The sequence below is a fragment of the Neovison vison genome, chromosome 5 (assembly GCF_020171115.1).
Source record: "Neovison vison isolate M4711 chromosome 5, ASM_NN_V1, whole genome shotgun sequence".
Lineage (NCBI taxonomy): Eukaryota > Metazoa > Chordata > Mammalia > Carnivora > Mustelidae > Neogale > Neogale vison.
This window is the reverse complement of record NC_058095.1, coordinates 1,175,284-1,190,790: the sequence shown is the minus strand read 5'-3', so window position 1 is coordinate 1,190,790 and position 15,507 is coordinate 1,175,284. Positions and strand designations below refer to the sequence as shown.

The following is a 15,507-nucleotide window of genomic DNA, read 5'->3' as shown; positions in this document are numbered from 1 at the left end:
TACTTTGGACTCACCTTCCCCTCCACCCCCTCAAACACTGCACATCCGCGCGGGGCGCCTGGGCATGCCCGCCCACAGCTCCGCGTCCTCCGGCTCGCTGGGGCAGCCCCAACAGGTCTCTGCTCTCCCCGGAACAGCCGCCAGCGCGCTCCCAGCCCAGCGGCCAGAGCCACCGTTCCACACCCCACGCAGCCCCGCACCTCACTCCAGCTTGCAGAAACGTGGGGGACAGAGGTGCCCGTCCACAGGAGGAGGTGACCAGCCAAAGGCAGACTGCAAGTAACTGCACCTTGAAGCACCCAAGGGGTCTTCACTACATCCAAGGGGGAGGGGCGGTGCGCCCTCAGGGACAGGCCCGGCAGACACGCTCTGCCTTTCCACCCGAGTCCGTAACCCACCTGGCATATATTCACGTTAGAAGGAACACGGACTGTGTATCAAATATCTGGGAATTATTGTTCAGGCCATACACATAAACGTGCTCAGTATTTACTAAATCAAAATTGTGGTAAAAGCAAAAGCCTAAAAATTTGAGTAAGGCCGTCCTCTGGAAGGAGGTAAAGGTAGGGTCATAAAGTTGCCCCACGATGAACTAGTGACTGATGTGTGCACGTGCGGGGCACAGGGTGGCAGAGCAGAGGGGATGTCCCCACTCCACCAAGATGCTCACTCCCCTCACTGCACCGGAGGGCAGGGGTCTCCAGCCACTCAGGGGCACCCACACGGCCACAGTGAAGTCCCAGCAGCCTGGACGGGGAGGAGGCAGCACAGCTGAGGCTGGGCTCGGACCAGAGGGCGCCCGACAAACAGGAAGAACCTCCCCACTAACCCGCCTCCCTCCGCCCCATCTGCCCCTCCCCTCTGGTCCCCGACACCCCCTGATGACTACTCAGAGTCCTCACCTGTTAGGCAAAATCTCCAAAGGGGACACATGGACCCAAGTTAGGGAAGGGATGGTTCCACGCCCACCCACTTTCCTGCCTCCAGGGCCTCCACCTCCAGTGCCCAGCTGAGCTCCGCTCACCCTCCTGGCACGTGGCCTCTGGGCCACACTCCACCTCTGAGGTGGGTCTTGGCACAAAGACCCCAGGCTGAGCGCCTCCACCCCACGCAAAACCTAAGTGGGCAGGGATACTGAGTGAAATGCCCGTGAGGGGTCTCCTGTGGTCACACCCCCAGTGGTCGGATGGACAGGCCCACGGGTATCACCACTAGTGCAGGCGGCCAGGGAGGGTGGCTGGGGGCACTCGAACCCCTCGGCAAGACACCCACAGGTCCCCAGGGAGCAAACAAGGCCACGCGGTTAGAGACCTGGCGCAGGGCCAGCACCCGCCAGCTCCCACTGGCAGTGAGCCAAGGCGGCTGTTTATTACACGACCTGTCCTTCCTGTGCCCTGTCCCTGAGGAGCACCCCCCAAGAAGACGCCTCCTGGAGTCACCTGTAGGCCCCAGAGTACTCTTCCAGGAAAGCATGTTCCCAAAATAAACTCCAGTTCCGTGTATGGGACCTGGCCTACCAGGGCTTTCCAGGTTTGAAGGTCAAGTGACTTGGGTCTCCCTCAGGGCCCAGCGGCCACTCCTTCATCGGAACAGCGGAGGAACCACTCCCCCCCGGGTCCAGGGCTGCAGAGGGAGCCTCCTGCCTCCAGGGTCCCCACCCCTAAGGCAATGGTCCCCGAAGAGCACGGGAGAGCCACCTCAGCCTCTCTCCTCCCCCAGCGCCCACTGCCCCCTATAAGAGGCCTGAGCCCCCTAGAGGAACCCAGGGAGCTGATGGGATTTCTGGGGTTAGGGTGGGGCCTGACCTTGGGTCTCCAGCCCTCCGTGGGCTGCCGGACGTGGGCCTGACAGACCAAGGGGCCGCTCCTGCACCACCCGCCTTTATTCACTGGTCCTTGGGCTCCAGGCACAGACACTCGGCTTTTGAAGGGCACAGGAAGAAAAGGGGGCCCTGGTGACCCTCCCAGCACATGGTACAGGGCCAGGATCATCTTCACACCCCTTCCCGCAGGGAGACCTGTGGCCTCAGGGCCGCAGACAGCAAGGGGCTAGGCCCGGTCGCCCAGGACCCTTTCTGAGGGGGTGCTCAGTGCCATCCTGAAGCTGATGCAGGAAAGGAAGGGGCCAGGCTGGACAACGGGCTGAAGGATCAGATGCTCCCCAAGGTGTCCAGCCCAGAAAAGCAGCAGGGCTTGGTGGGGGGGCGCACAACTACTATGGGAGAGAGCATCGCCGTCCTGCCTCCTGACCCCTCAGGGACAAGCCAGTCCCACCAGCCTGGGAAAGAGCAGAGGCCCCCTTGTCCCCCTCATGACCGTGGAAGTGGCCGGGGGTAGGGACTCAGGGGGTGGGGGCAACAGGAGGTGATGGGAAGTGAAGAGAAGTCAGAGTCAAGGCCCTGGACTGGGGGCGGGCAGGGCAGGCAGCTCCAAAGACGCGGCTCCGGGGAGAGCAGGGGCTGGCAGGGCCTCCCCCGTGACAGGGACAGCTGGAGACTGCCCGAGAAGAAAGGAGGGGACTCGGGGAGGAAGGGCAGGCCATGGCCAGCGATCGTGCCCCTCCTGATCCTGGGGTTTACAGCCCCTCCCCCTCCCAGCATCAGGCGGCGCCCCGGTCTCCTGGAGGCCAGGGGAGGGACACGGCGCGCTTCAGGACTTCTTGGCGTCCGGCGTGTTCCGGCGCTTCAGGTCGCTCAGGTCGATGGGCTTGAAGGCTGCCGGGGGACAGAGTGGTCAGTGGCAGCGTGGACACAGAGGCAAGGCCCAGGACCCGTCCCGCACCTGCCCCTGGCAGCCCGGGGAACCGGGGCGCTGTGCCACGGCCCCGTGCCACGCTGTCTTCCAGCCCTCCCCCCAGCACCGCCCCAGGCCAGCTCCTCCGCTCACTCTTCAGACTGGGGTTAGGGACCTTCTCCACGTACTCCTCCACCAGGCCCCGCTCGCTGCCGGACATCTGGCTCCGCAGATCGCGCTCCACGCCCTGCCAGGCTGTGAAAGGCAAGGGGGCGGCATCAGCACCCCAGTGTGGCTGGGGAGTCAGGCAGCGTCCAAGTGGTCAGGGCCCCTCCTCCTCCCCCGCTCCCCAGCCCCCCACCTCTCGGCTTCGGCCCCCAGGACTGCTCTCGCCCCCCGCCCGGGCCTGGCTGCTGGTGGGCTCGCAGACACACGTGACCCAGTGCTCTCCATCCTCGGCTCGGGCGCCTCGCCTAGCCCCCTCCTGGCACACGTGGGCACACGCACCCAGCCACTCGCCTCCACACGGCTGGGTCCTCCCAGAGCACCCCATGTTCCCGTCTCCCACAGGGGCTCCCTCTCCTGGAGACCACCTGGCCCACACCACTGCCTCCTCCCCTGGGAGCCGCACACCACCACCCGCCCCGCCACACGACCAGACATGGCCTCTGAAGACCGGGCCAGGCAAGAGCCCAAACTCTGGGATGGCGCTGGGGGCTCTGAGGACTTCTCGGCGCCCCAGCCCTGGCTGGGGGAGCCCCACGTACCTTCGTAAATGAAACGCACATTCTCCTCGTGGGCTGGGGTGAAAATCTCACTGCTGCTGGGGGGAGAGCGGGGGCTGCTGTTCCTCTTGCCGTTGTAGACAACTCTGGAGACGGGGGAACTGGGGGGGGCCGAGCACATAAGGAAGGGCTGGGGGCGAAGTGGGGCCCATCCCCTACCCCCCAGGGGAGGCCAGCCTGCTGCCTAACACCCACCTGGTCATCGCGGGGGTGTCTGGTCCTGCACTCCACAGCCGGGTCCCCTCGGCCTCTGAAAAGGAAGCCCAGATCCTGGGAGTGGGATAGAGTCACCCTCTCCGTGGGAACTTCGAGGGAGGGAGGGGTGTGCGGCCCACGTTCTCCATCAAGCTGACGCCGAACTGCCGTGGGCTCACTGTCCACCCAGAAGCCCCGCAGGGGGGAGGACCAGCCACGGTCTGGGCAGAGTCAACCAGCTGGAGGCTGAGAGCTGGCAGCCTGGCCCTGAACTCACAGTGCCCTCCTTCGGGGCAGCCGCCAGCTGCTGGACCACCCCTATCCAGGGAGCCCCTTCCCCCACGGTCGGTGGCTTGGGATGGCTCCAACGGCAGTGCCCAGATGCCCCCTTTCCAGAGTCACAGAACACCTCTCGTGAAATCTAGGTCTGCAGGGGAGAGCCGCAGCGACCCCAGTGAACCCCAACTCTGCCCTCCCTGCCCACAGGGCCTGGAGTGCTGTCTTCACTGCGCCCAGTTCCCACCTGTAAAACAGGGACGGGCTGCGTGGGGAGGACCAGCTTGCGGGGCCCTGAGGCCAGGGCACGAGTGAGTCGGCACACGGGACGGGGCAGGAGGAAAGGTGTGAGCCTGGAAGAAGCCGTCAGGCCCGACTCGGACACAAAGACCCTGGGCTGCTGCCTATTTCCAGCCTCTCTGTCGACTCCGGTTTTAGGGCCCAGGGGGAAGCCTTGGTAATTTTTAAGATTTTATTTACTCAGCAGAGAGAGTGAGCGCACACTCCAAAGGGAGCTGCAGGCAGAGGGAGAAGCAGTCCTCCCGCTGAGCAGGACTCGGTCCCAGGACCCTGGGATCATGACCCTAGCCAAAGGCAGATGTGTGACCCACTGAGCCCCGCAGGCGTCCCGGGGGCTGGTATTTTTAGGCTCAGTCTCAAACCAGCCGCGGAACAGTACCCCCCTCTCTGGCTGACAGCAGAGCACAGAGTAAAGACGTTGCCTCCACAGAGCCAGTCCCAGGCCTGGCCTGGCCCCAGAACAGACGACCCCTAGGTACTGGGGGCAGACAGAGGGGGACCCTGAAAACAAAAGCTTCTGCCCCCCTCCCTCCTAGAGCCCAGAACAGAGAGATGCGGCCCTTCCCAGAGGACCAGAAAGCTGTGGGTCCTTGTTCTCTGCTTACTCGGTCCTGTCACCGGCGATCCAGCCTTTGAACACCTGCACAGGTAACCACCAGCCCAGAAAGCAAGACCAGAACCACGGAAGAGCACAAAACCAGCTTCCTGGGCGACCCACCTCAGCCCAGGCTCCACACCACCCCACCCCGCAGCAGCCCAGTCCCTCTCACAGGACTTCTCCTCCCGTGGACTCAGGGGGCTTGCTGACCCTCCCCAGGCATCAGTCCCCCGAACACTGGAGCAGAGAGAAAGCCCTTTCTGGCCTAAGGACACCCTGGGCCACTCGAGGGGCTGTCAGCAGTCGGACAAGTTGGGGAGCTCCCATTACCCACAGGATGGAGGGGCCAGGAGGACCAGCCAGCCCTTGGCCTCTTCCTGTCCAGGCTTCGTCAGCCCTCCCACAGGTTGTGCTCCGCGATCGGGGAGGCCCCTGCTGCACGGCCCTGCCCTTCCCGCCTCACCTGGCCCGCTGCAGGGCTCTCCCCACCAGGCAGCCTCCAGGGACCACCCAGTCTGTGCGGGTATGTGACCTCCTCTTAGGGTCCCCTACTCATCCACCCTGGGCCAACTCAGGTGCTCACCCCCTCTTGGCTCCCGTCACAATGTCCGCCCACGATGCCACAGTGGGGCTCTCTGGACACCTCACTGGCTCCTCTCCATCTCTGCAGACCCAGGGCCTAACCTGAGCTGGCCCCAGAGCAGCCGCCCTGCAGGGTCTGAGCCCTATAACCTGAGCCCCAGGCCTACGCTGGGGAGCCAGCCCCACTGGGCTTCCTGACTAAACCAGCAGCACAGAAAGTCACATCAGTTCCCTGTCCCAGACCTGCGCATCTATCACAAAGGCCGTCCCCTACGGACGTCCTACTTCAGCTAAGGTTTCTAGTACCCTGGGCAAAGTAGACAAACACGGGCCTTTGTATCACACATCCAGGAGCTTCGGACGGCCGGGAGGCCTGAAGAACAAACAGAATGACGTTTTAAAAAGGAGCCACCTTCCGCCTCCTCTCCCAGCACGAAGTCTACCGCACTTCGGCTGACCACTAGAGCCTGAGTCTTACCAGCCTGACCCCCGGACGGAGAAACCCCTGCGCCGTCCCAGGCCCCCCTCCCCTGGGCCTTTGTCACCAACATCGTGTCCCGGCCCCAGCCCCACCAGATCCCTGCCATCTGGCAAGACTCAGCGGCACCAGGAGAAGCAGCCTCCCGGAGACAGAAGGGACAGTGACCTGCCACTCCCTCCCCCTCCCCACCTCCTACGGTGACTGGGTGACTGGGCCTCCATTCCTGATGCCAGAGAAACTTCCCACTAAGATCAATGTGCACCCCCAGCCATCCTAGTTCTGGGCATGTGCCCAAGACACGGGCCACGTGGCCGTGAGAGGTGCCCAGGAGTGGCCGGAGAAGCGCCCCCCACAAGCACCCAACGGAAGAACCACTAAGAACGGGGGTGTGTGTCGAGCCTGCTCGGGCCCCCGAGGAAGGACGACACCGCTGGGAGCCTGAGTCGCGTGAGAGCGGGACACGCGGCACGGAGGGAAAGACAGACGACGGAAGCCGGGGACACGGGCGCCCTGGAGCAGCCCCAGCACAGGGCCAACCACAGAGGCTCCGACGGGAGAAAGGGAAACGCGTCCGTGGGGAGACCCGTACGAGGACAGCTGGAGCACATCCAGTCTGCGCCTGATCGACCGCCGCCTGCGCGACATCTCCCCGACCTCGGCGGGCTCGGTCTGGGTGGAATGAGGGGAGAAGGTGGGCCGTCAGCCAAGGTTGCCTGTCCGTGAGCGGCAGCTAGGAAGGGAGGCCGGGGGCTGGCTGACCACGGGGCATCTCCGATGAGCCAGAGGGACACCGGAGTGCCGCTGCGACACAGAAAGTGCTGACTGGGGCCACGAGAGTGGCAGGGTGGGGTCGCTGGGTGACCAACGTGCTGGGGGGAGCAGCAGAGCCCTGGGGGACGCCAAGGACACCTAGCAAGACAGGCCGAGCCATGGAGGACCACGGAGCCTCCGGTCCAGCAGGACGGGGACCTGGTGCTCAGGGGAGGGCTGGGGATGAGGGCTAGGGACGGCAGCCTAGGGAGGGCAGGCCCCTCCACAGAGTACCTGGCTGGCACCACTTCCCAAACCATCTCCCCCCGCCCCCTCATTTGCCTTCCCTCTTCTGCTCACAGGACCAGAGGCACAATTATTTCCTCAACTCTGGGGCGCCTGGGGGGGCTCTGTCCGTTGAGCGTCTGCCTCCGGCTCAGGTCATGATCTCGGGCTCCCGGGATGGAGCCCTGTGTCAGGCTTCCTGCTCAGCGGGGAGCCTCCTTCTCCTTCTCCCGCTCCCCATGCTTGTGGTCTTTCTCTCTCTTGCTCCGTCAAATAAACAAATAAAATCTTTAAAAAAAAAAAAGAAAAGAAACAGGGTCGCATCTGGCGACCGCGAGCACGTCGATGTTTGCCGCGTCCTTCCAGTCTGGGCGACCGTGATGTGGGGGACAGCTCGGTCACTGGTGTCTAGATCTGATGACGCAACGACGGTGTCCCCTCGGCCCGCAAGCCCACCAGCAGCAAGCCCAGGGCCAGCCTTCCCAGAGCCGCCGACGTGCTCGCCTGCCGCCTCTTCCCATTCGCAGCCACCCCCCACCCAACGAGACTCCCCCCAACTCCGGTCCTGACCCCTCCCCAAGTAATACCCCACCCTACGTGTCCTGGGCCCTCTAATGCCATCAGGCCCTCAGCGTGGCCCCATCTATTCCTTCAGGTGTGTCTGACCGCTGGGCTCCAGCTCACGCCCAAACAGTCTCTGAGGCAGAACCGCCTCTGCCAGCCGCCATCACCACAGAGAACCACGCGCCCCCCCACACTGTGCTCGCTGCAGGGCCTGACTCTGGTCCACGGCTGTTGAGCTCATGGGGGCCGGCGGCTGCGGGCTAGGCACAGGACAGCGTCCAGAACCGTTCTGTGGCTGGAGCGCACCCATGCTTGCTCTGCGGCCTCCAGGGCCATCCCTGCCTTCCCGGGCCCGGGAGTCCCTGTCTCAACCAAAGCAGCCCCCACGGATGTGCGCTAGGCTCTCCTGCTTGACGAGAGAAGAACGCACTGACGGGGCATTTGTGGGAGCGGCAGGCCACTGCTGACTACAGAGCACGGGCCAGGACAGTCCTGGGCACGCAAATGCAGAGGCAGCCCATTCACAGGGAGGCGGCGGCCCGGGAACTCCCAGCACACAGGAAAAGGCAGCCGCCGCCACCCAGCCGAGTACGGTCTGAACCCCCAGGGGCTCCCAGGATCCGAGCCTCCAGGGCCGCGGCAGCCAGGGCCAGGCCCAGACAGCTCAGCTCAGCTCACCTGAGCACCTCAGAGCCACTGATGCCCTTGGTGGCACCCTGTGGCAGGTCCCTGGACACCCTCCCATCAATGTGGTTCTGCTCAGGAGTCTCCCCGGATGGATACGTTTTGTACCTTGCTCTTGCCCAGGAACCAAGGAGGCCTCCTGGGGGGAGGCAGGGCATGGGGGGACCCGAAGCCCAGCCCTCAGCCCCCCCCCCGTCCCAGACTTTCCCACACACAGCCGCATGCGCAGAGACAGGAGAGGACACGCTTGTTCGGAAAGGCGACGGTGAGGACTCGGGTTAGAAGCCGTTCTGCACACGGTAGTCCTTCTGCGCTCCTGCGAAAGCTGATGCTCAGGTTTTCTTAGTCTCCGCTTTCCCCGACACTGAGTCTCTGCTGCACCCCACAATCCCAGCCATGAAGACTCCCAGAAAACGACCTACTATCCCCGCGGGCACCAGAACACTGCTGTGCGAGCACCCGCAGAGGCGCTCCGCTGAGGACCCGGGCAAAACCTCTAAGGCGCACGCCGCACGCCGCACGCCGCACGCCCTCCGCCCTCGCCCTCCGCCCTCCGCCCTCCGCCCTCCGCCCTCCGCCCTCCGGCCTGACTCGGGCAGCAGCTCCCGCCCCAAGCAACAGCCCTGAGGCCGTGCACCCCCACCCCGCCCCAGAAACCCACCATCCCCTCCCCTCACCCCGAACCAAGCTGGCGTCCTGCCCCACGCTGCCCCTGCTCCCCCTCCTCCCCACTCCCGCTCCTCTCCGAAAGCTCTCGGCCCAGAACTCGCGCGCGCTCCCACTGCCAGCTGGGGGGCCGCTCGCGGTGTCCCCTCCCCCAATACTCTTCCTTGAGATTCAGCTCAAAGACCGCGTTTTCTCGGAAGCCTCCCTGGGGCTGGCCAGAGCGCAGGACATGGGCACCGCCATACCCCCTGGCCACCACCAACCGCGGCAGCCCCCGGGGCGGCGTCAGGCCCTGCAGCCCAGTGAGCTGGCTCCCCGGGGGCCGGGCCCAGCTCACCCGCTTTGCGCCCCGCACCGAGCCCCGCACCACCGGGCCTGCGGGAAAGGCTGGAAAACGGGAAGGAAAGGCTGCGGCGGGGCCTGGCCAGCTGCATCCCAGGAGGCAGGAAGCATCCTCCGGACTGTCCGTTTGGGGGACGGGGGAAGGCGGGACATTTGTCCACCTCGGCGGCGGCTGCTTCAGAGACCGAAAAGGGCGGGTCCCCGGCTGCCCCTCCCGAGCCCATCTCCCCGGGTGGCGGGGCGCCCGGTCCCGAGCGCCGCGCGGACCAGCCCCGCCACGTCCCCACGGGCCCTCCCCGCCGCCCCCGCCGCGCCCCCCAGCAGGCCCAGCGACTCGGGCGCAGCGGACCGAACGCTGCGCCGGCTCCCGGCCCTGCGCGACCCCGCCCGAGCCCTCCCCGCGCCAACCGCCGCGCCAGGGCGGGCCCCGGCCGCGCCCGCCCCGCCCCGCCCCCGCGCCCGCCTCATCTCGCCCCCGCGCCCGCCCCCGCCCCCGCGCCCGCCTCACCTCACTTCACCCGCTCCGCCGCCGCCGCCTCCGCCGCCGCCGCCGCCGCCAGCAGGGGCCCGGCCGGAAGTGACGTCACCGCCGTGCGCAGGCGCAGGCGCGGGGAGCGTGAGGCCCACGTGACGGCCGGCGCGCGCAGCAGGCGGGGGCGGGGCCCGAGGCCGGGACGTTGCTGTGCCTGCGCGCCGGGTGTTGCCCGGCCGCGGTGCGGCGGGGTAGGGGGCGCGGGGCCTGCGGTGTCTGGGGCTGCGGAGCCGCGGGGAGCGCAGCCGAGCGGCTGGGGCGGCGGCGTCACGGGGGGGCCGGGGCTGGCGCGGTCAGACAGCTCGGAGCCCCGAGACTCTGGCCGCCTGCGTTGGCGCCGACTCCCGGACCCACAAGCCGGTGTGGACGGCAGGGCCCGCTGACCGCCGGGAGCGCGGGAGCTGGGGCCCGTCCCCAGTAACCAGGCTACCACCAGGGGCTAGCGAATGACGTTTATTGAAAAAGTAAAAAGAATCCCAATAAAAAATTCACCTGCAGAAAAAGCTAGGCCAGAAGGGGGGGTGCCCAGGTACCGGGGTCCCACCGGCGGGCAGTTCCGAGCACTTTGGGGGTGGGTGCCCAACTTCTCCAGGCAGGGCCCGAGCCCTGGAGACGGGGCGGGGGGGCTCAGTCCATCGTGGTCCCCTTGAAGAGCTCCACCAGGTCCTTGAAGTCCGGGTCGATGAGGTCCGACGGCAGGTCTCCGTCGTCGTTGGCGGCGTCTCTGTCTGCCCCCAGCGAGATGAGATACCTGGGGGGCCAAGGCAGCAGTGGGGAGGTGGCCGAGGGCGCTCTGACCCCCACCCCGGGCCGCGGGTTGCCGCTGACCCACACCCTTGTAGGGTTTCTGCAGGAGGGGCGCAGAGAAGGGAACCTGACCCTGCGCAAACGACTGTTCAGCCCGCAGGGAAGACGGCAGAAAGGAGGTTCCAGGAGCTCGTGGGGTTCTCAGCTGGACCTGGGCCGCCCAGACCACATCCCGGAGGCTCCTTGAGGCCAGAGTGGTGGGGACAGAGCCCGTGGCCGGACCCCTCACCTGGCTATGTCCGGGTACCCGTCGCTGCAAGCGATGTGCAGAGGCGTCCAGCCGGTCTCATCCCGCTGGTGGATGTCAGCCCCGTACTTGACCAGCAGCTTCACACACTCCAGGTTCCCGGAGAGCACAGCCTCGTGCAGGGCGGCCAGACCTGTGCAGGGCATGGCCAGGCAGCAGGGGTCAGGGCGGAGCCTTCCCGGGACACCGCACAGACCCCGCGCTAGGCCACACAAGCACTCACCTGAGGGGTGGATGGTGTCCAGGGCGACCTTCCGAGTCCGGATGAAGCGCCCCACCTGCTCCAGGTCCCCTTGGCGGATGTGGTCCAAGAACAGGACGTCGTTAGGGAAGCGCACGCTGCGGTCGGCCAGCAGCCGCCTGCGCCGCTGCCGGGGGCTGTACCGGGCATAGCGGCTGGTTCTGCTGGGCATCCTGGGTGCTGTGGCGGGCCCGCCGTGTGGGGACCCTGCTGCTCGGGGAAGGGACGTGTCCGGCTGGGATCACACCGCGCATGCAGTCTCCTCCTCCTCCTCCTCCGCCACCGCTGCGCTCCTGGGCCGCCCGGCGCCTCCGTCTTATATAGGACCATGGCGCTATATAAAGCTGCGCAGTCATGCTCCCGCCGGGAGGGGCTGAAACGGAGCAGCGCCGGCCCTGTGCGCGGGATCATGTTCAGTGGTTCATCTTTCAGCCCACCTGTTGCTGTGCCCTGGCCAAAGGGGTCAGATCCTTCCTGGCCACTGCTGTCTGCCCCACAGCTGGGCCCAGAAGGTGCCTTACAGAGGGCAGGAGAAAGCCCTGGAAGGACAGGACCCATGAGGAACGCAAGCAGCTACCAAGGTCATGGAGAGGGCCCAGGTACCTGCCAAAGGCATGGAGGCGCAGAAAAAAGGTCATGGTGTCCGGTGAGGGTGGCTGCGTCCACCTCCCGGAGAACAAGGGGGCTGCCCCCCAGCCAAGGAGGAGGCACAGGGCCCTGACTATGCCAGACCAGGTCCAGCCCTTTATCCCAGCAGGATACAGGACCTGAATCCCTCTCTGTCACTTGTCACCTCCCCTTAGGCTTGCACCATGCTGCTCTCCTCCTCAGAAACTTCCCAGGTCAGAATCCAAATAAACACCTCCATTTCCCGCTGCCCAGCCCATGCCGCCCTGTTTCCCTCCATCCGCATGTCCCCACCACTCACACTTCCCCTGCTTCCAGGCTCCCGCCTCTCAGTGCCAAGGACACCGGTGCTCCCACTTGAGAGAGCGTGCCATCTGCTCCCCCAGGAGGGGCCCTTACACCCCGAGGGGTGTGAGCTCTGCTTGGCCTAGACACCTGTGGGAGTGGAACCGGCAGAATGCTAAGGAGATGCGCAGCCGGCTGGGCCAGCACGAGCAGTCCTGCTGTGGCCACCAGTATGTGGAGATGGCCCGGCTTCACTGGAGAGAAGCCGTAGACATGAGCACACTCCCAGGAGCAGGCCTGGGGGCTCAGGGTCAGCCCCCGCAGCAAGAGAGGCTGGCTGGCTGCGTTTATTAGGGCTGCTGTCACCAAGTACCAGACTGGGGACTTAAACCTGATTTTCTTGTGGTTCTAAAGGCCAGAAGCCCAAGATGAAGGTGTTGCAGGGTTGGTTCCTTCAGAAAGAGAATGTGTTCCAGACCCCTCTCCTGGCTTTTGGTAGTGGTCCTTGGTATTCTTCCGGCTCGTAGATGTATCACCGCATCTCTGCCCATATGGTCTTCTCCCTTCCTGTGTGTGTCTAGATTTCCCCTTTTTGTAAGAATCCCAGTCATTGGATCAGGGTCTTCCCATGCCAGCATGACTTCATCTTGACTGATCACATCTGTGACCCCTGTATTCCCAAATAAGATCACAGTCTGGGATTCTGGGGTTAGCACGGCCACATCGGAAGATCGGAGGGATGCGGTGCAGCCTGTAATGTGGTGCGATGCCCCTGGGTGGTCACCCAAATCCTGAATGAGGACAGAGCCCAGATGGATGGGTGCTGGGCACAGGGGTGGAGCAGGCAGCCTGCTTACCAGCAGCCTCGTGTCACCACGCTGCTTTGGATCCAACAAAACCAAATCAACAAATGTGTTTAACACCCTCTAGGTGCAAAGCCTTGGGCCAAATGCTGTGGAGAAGCGGGGCAGTGCCTCGGACAGACTGTCCGCCCCGACAAGTTTCCCCAGCCCTTTCCAGAGCCCCCACCTGCGGCTGCCGGGACCCAATACAGGGCTGGTGCCCAGTGGCCCTGCACTGCAGGCTCATAGGCTGGTGCCAGCTGATCTTAACTACTGGTCACTTGGGAGGGGTCAGTATAGCTTCTGGCTGGTTTCCAGGAGAAAGAACTTTCCTTTGATGTGAAGATTGCCTATTCTGGTGTCGTGGAAAGTTGTGTTTGCCCTCCCAGAACCCCGGATACAGCTGCCAAGGGCACAGCCCTTCCCCACAGTGACCCAGCTTTGGGCTAGAGACAGGCTGGTCCACGCCGGCCTGTTGGCGATCCCAGTGATGCAGCCCCTGGCCCATCTGACTGAGGTGGGCTGAGAGCTTGGCTGTTTGTGGCTTTGGCGTTTCCATTTGGATCAGAGAAGGTGCAGGTGCCCAAAGCCTCTCCTGCCAGTCACAACAGACCCCCCAAAAGGTATTTAATGTGTTTTTTATTCTAGCGAGGACACAGGACTGTCCTCTAAACCACGGGCGTGACCTGAGGCATCCCCTTTTGGAAACCTTTGGTCAGAAGTCAGGGCTGAGTCTCTGACCCAAGGCTGTTTGCAGAGCCTCCCTCTCCTGCAGCCATGGTGGAGCCGAACCGGATCGATCCAGCTTGGCCTCTGACGCCCACGGGCACTTATAAAGTGACCTGGTTTATACGATGCTAGGCTTTTGCCTTCTAGAGCCTTACAGCCAACTAAGACATTTAATTAATCCAAGAAGCTTACTCTGAAAAGTCCAAGGAAAAGCGGGAGCCGGAGGGCCTGTTAGAACAGGTGCAGGCCTATTGCCGGGTCCTCTCCCGCTGGCGGGCTTTGTGGCTGGAGGACCTCAAGGGGCTGGTGCGCGGCTGGACAGCAGCCTCTAAGCACCTGCAGAGAGCAGAAGAAAAGGGGGGAGGAAAGAGAGAGATTTGGGACGTCCCAGGCTGCTAAGCCGGAGCTGAGCACCCTGCTAACCCGGCAGCCCTGCCAGGTCTTGGACTCTACCACGCAGCCTCCCGGCCAACCCTGGGGCCCTGGAATGTGCCCATCAGCTGCCTCTGCGAAAGGGGAAAGGTATGGGTGACTCACTCCCCTCCCAGGAGCACATGACGGCCCGGTTCTCTGTGCACAGGACACAGCTTGGCACAGCTGGGTTGTAGGGTCACCCACAGCCTCCCCCAGCGTGCAGTTCTGACTCCCGATGGCCTCGCTCTGTGCTGGCTTCCTTCACTGGAGGCCATGCTACCGCCCTCCCCTCCTAGGACCAAGGCGCGACACACGTAAACCCTGGAGCGGAAGAGCTAGAAGCCAGTGCCGGCGCAGGCCGCCCGATGACCAGGGCTGCCGAGGGGAGGAGTGGCTGAGGGCCTGTCTGGTGCTGCCTAGGGTGCTAACGCTGTCCTCCCAGCCCGCTGGTTCGGTACTGCTCTCCTCCCCTGGGCTGGGGTCTGCGCGGGCCTGGAGGCCGGGCTGCCAGCTGCAGGGACGACACGGGCAGGCACAGGGGAGTGAGCAGAGGAGCCCAATGGCAGCTCATTTTATGGGTGCGTCTGCACCGGCGAAGCCCCCAGTGGCACGCGGGCATCAGAGCTGGAGGGCCAGGGACGGAACGCCTGTGTGCTGCAGGGCTTCTCGGGAACTGCGCTTCGTGCTGTCCTTGACCCAAGCTGGACCGAGCGTTCACGTGCATTCCCTCCCAGAACATCGGCCGGCCGCCCTTCGGTCCCACCTGCTGCTGTAGACACGCTGAGACCGACAGATGCAAAGCCCGGGGTGGGGATAGTGGGGCGACCATCAGAATCCTGCCAGCTGTTGTGGAGCCCGTCTCCTGCTCTCGAGGTACCCACAGGCGCCCCCACACTTCCCGGGGTCCCAAGGAGTCGCTGTCGGGCTCCCATACGCCGTCGGCCCCTCACCGCAGTTGGGCCCGCCATCCAGGAAAACAAGTTCTCTCAGCATGAACTCCAAGCGAGCTGAGGTTCTTTGGGTCAAATTACTTTTTAAAACCTGGGTGAGGGGCGCCTGGGTGGCTCAGTGGGTTAAAGCCTCTGCCTTCGGCTCAGGTCATGATCCCAGGGTCCTGGGATTGAGCCCCGCATCGGGCTCTCTGCTCTGCAGGGAGCCTGCTTCCTCCTCTCTCTCTGCCTGCCTCTCTGCCTACTTGTGATCTCTAATAAATAAATAAAATCTTAAAAAAATAAAATAAAATAAAAAAAAAAATAAAACCTGGGTGATTTGCTATTTGAACACGCGACCCTGACCATTGTGTCTCAATGATGAGCACAGCAGTGCCATCGGGTCACCCGTGCCCAAGTGCACGCCGCTGGCTCGTCAGACCCCCGGCGCCAGGAAGCCTTGGCACTGGCCGGGCGCGGGCTCCACAAGTGGCCACTTGTGTCCCAAGGCAGCGAGACGCCCCGGGACAGCACCAGACCCCCACCCCCATCCAGCTGTAGCACCTGTGGCGTGCGTGCTTGGCGACGGACCACCTGGGACACACCTGTGGCTC

General features: G+C 64.4%; 2 protein-coding genes across 4 annotated transcripts; both read right to left on the bottom strand.

Moving 5' to 3' along the window:
• Positions 1-473: 473 nt before the first annotated feature.
• Positions 474-9,779, bottom strand: MCRIP1 (MAPK regulated corepressor interacting protein 1). Of its 3 annotated transcripts, none has more exons than XM_044247215.1 (5): positions 9,749-9,779; positions 3,713-3,767; positions 3,500-3,618; positions 2,886-2,987; positions 474-2,713 (listed from the first exon to the last, which is right to left on the bottom strand). In XM_044247215.1, the coding sequence occupies exons 2-5, from the start codon at positions 3,718-3,720 to the stop codon at positions 2,649-2,651; spliced, it is 294 nt and encodes a 97-aa protein (XP_044103150.1). In that variant the 5' UTR covers positions 3,721-3,767; positions 9,749-9,779; the 3' UTR covers positions 474-2,648. The 3 variants fall into 3 exon arrangements, with proteins under 3 accessions (XP_044103150.1, XP_044103148.1, XP_044103149.1); XM_044247213.1 differs by lacking the exon at positions 9,749-9,779 and adding an exon at positions 9,236-9,486; XM_044247214.1 differs by lacking the exon at positions 9,749-9,779 and adding an exon at positions 8,341-8,718.
• Positions 9,780-10,399: 620 nt separating this feature from the next.
• Positions 10,400-11,239, bottom strand: PPP1R27 (protein phosphatase 1 regulatory subunit 27). Its single transcript, XM_044250327.1, has 3 exons — positions 11,050-11,239; positions 10,809-10,959; positions 10,400-10,523 (listed from the first exon to the last, which is right to left on the bottom strand). The coding sequence occupies exons 1-3, from the start codon at positions 11,237-11,239 to the stop codon at positions 10,400-10,402; spliced, it is 465 nt and encodes a 154-aa protein (XP_044106262.1).
• Between the last annotated feature and the right edge of the window lie 4,268 nt (positions 11,240-15,507).

Coding starts and splice junctions, on each gene's coding strand:
- MCRIP1 (XM_044247213.1), bottom strand. CDS start 9,464: ATGGGCTCGGGAGGGGCAGCCGGGGACCCGCCCTTTTCGGTCTCTGAA. Junction 3,768..9,235: donor CGGTGCGGGGCGCAAAGCGG/GTGAGCTGGGCC, acceptor CTTCCTTTTCAG/AGGCCGAGGGGACCCGGCTG. Junction 2,714..2,885: donor CCCTAACCCCAGTCTGAAGA/GTGAGCGGAGGA, acceptor GTCCCCCGGCAG/CCTTCAAGCCCATCGACCTG.
- PPP1R27 (XM_044250327.1), bottom strand. CDS start 11,239: ATGCCCAGCAGAACCAGCCGCTATGCCCGGTACAGCCCCCGGCAGCGG. Junction 10,960..11,049: donor GGACACCATCCACCCCTCAG/GTGAGTGCTTGT, acceptor TGCCCTGCACAG/GTCTGGCCGCCCTGCACGAG. Junction 10,524..10,808: donor GGGTACCCGGACATAGCCAG/GTGAGGGGTCCG, acceptor TTGGCCCCCCAG/GTATCTCATCTCGCTGGGGG.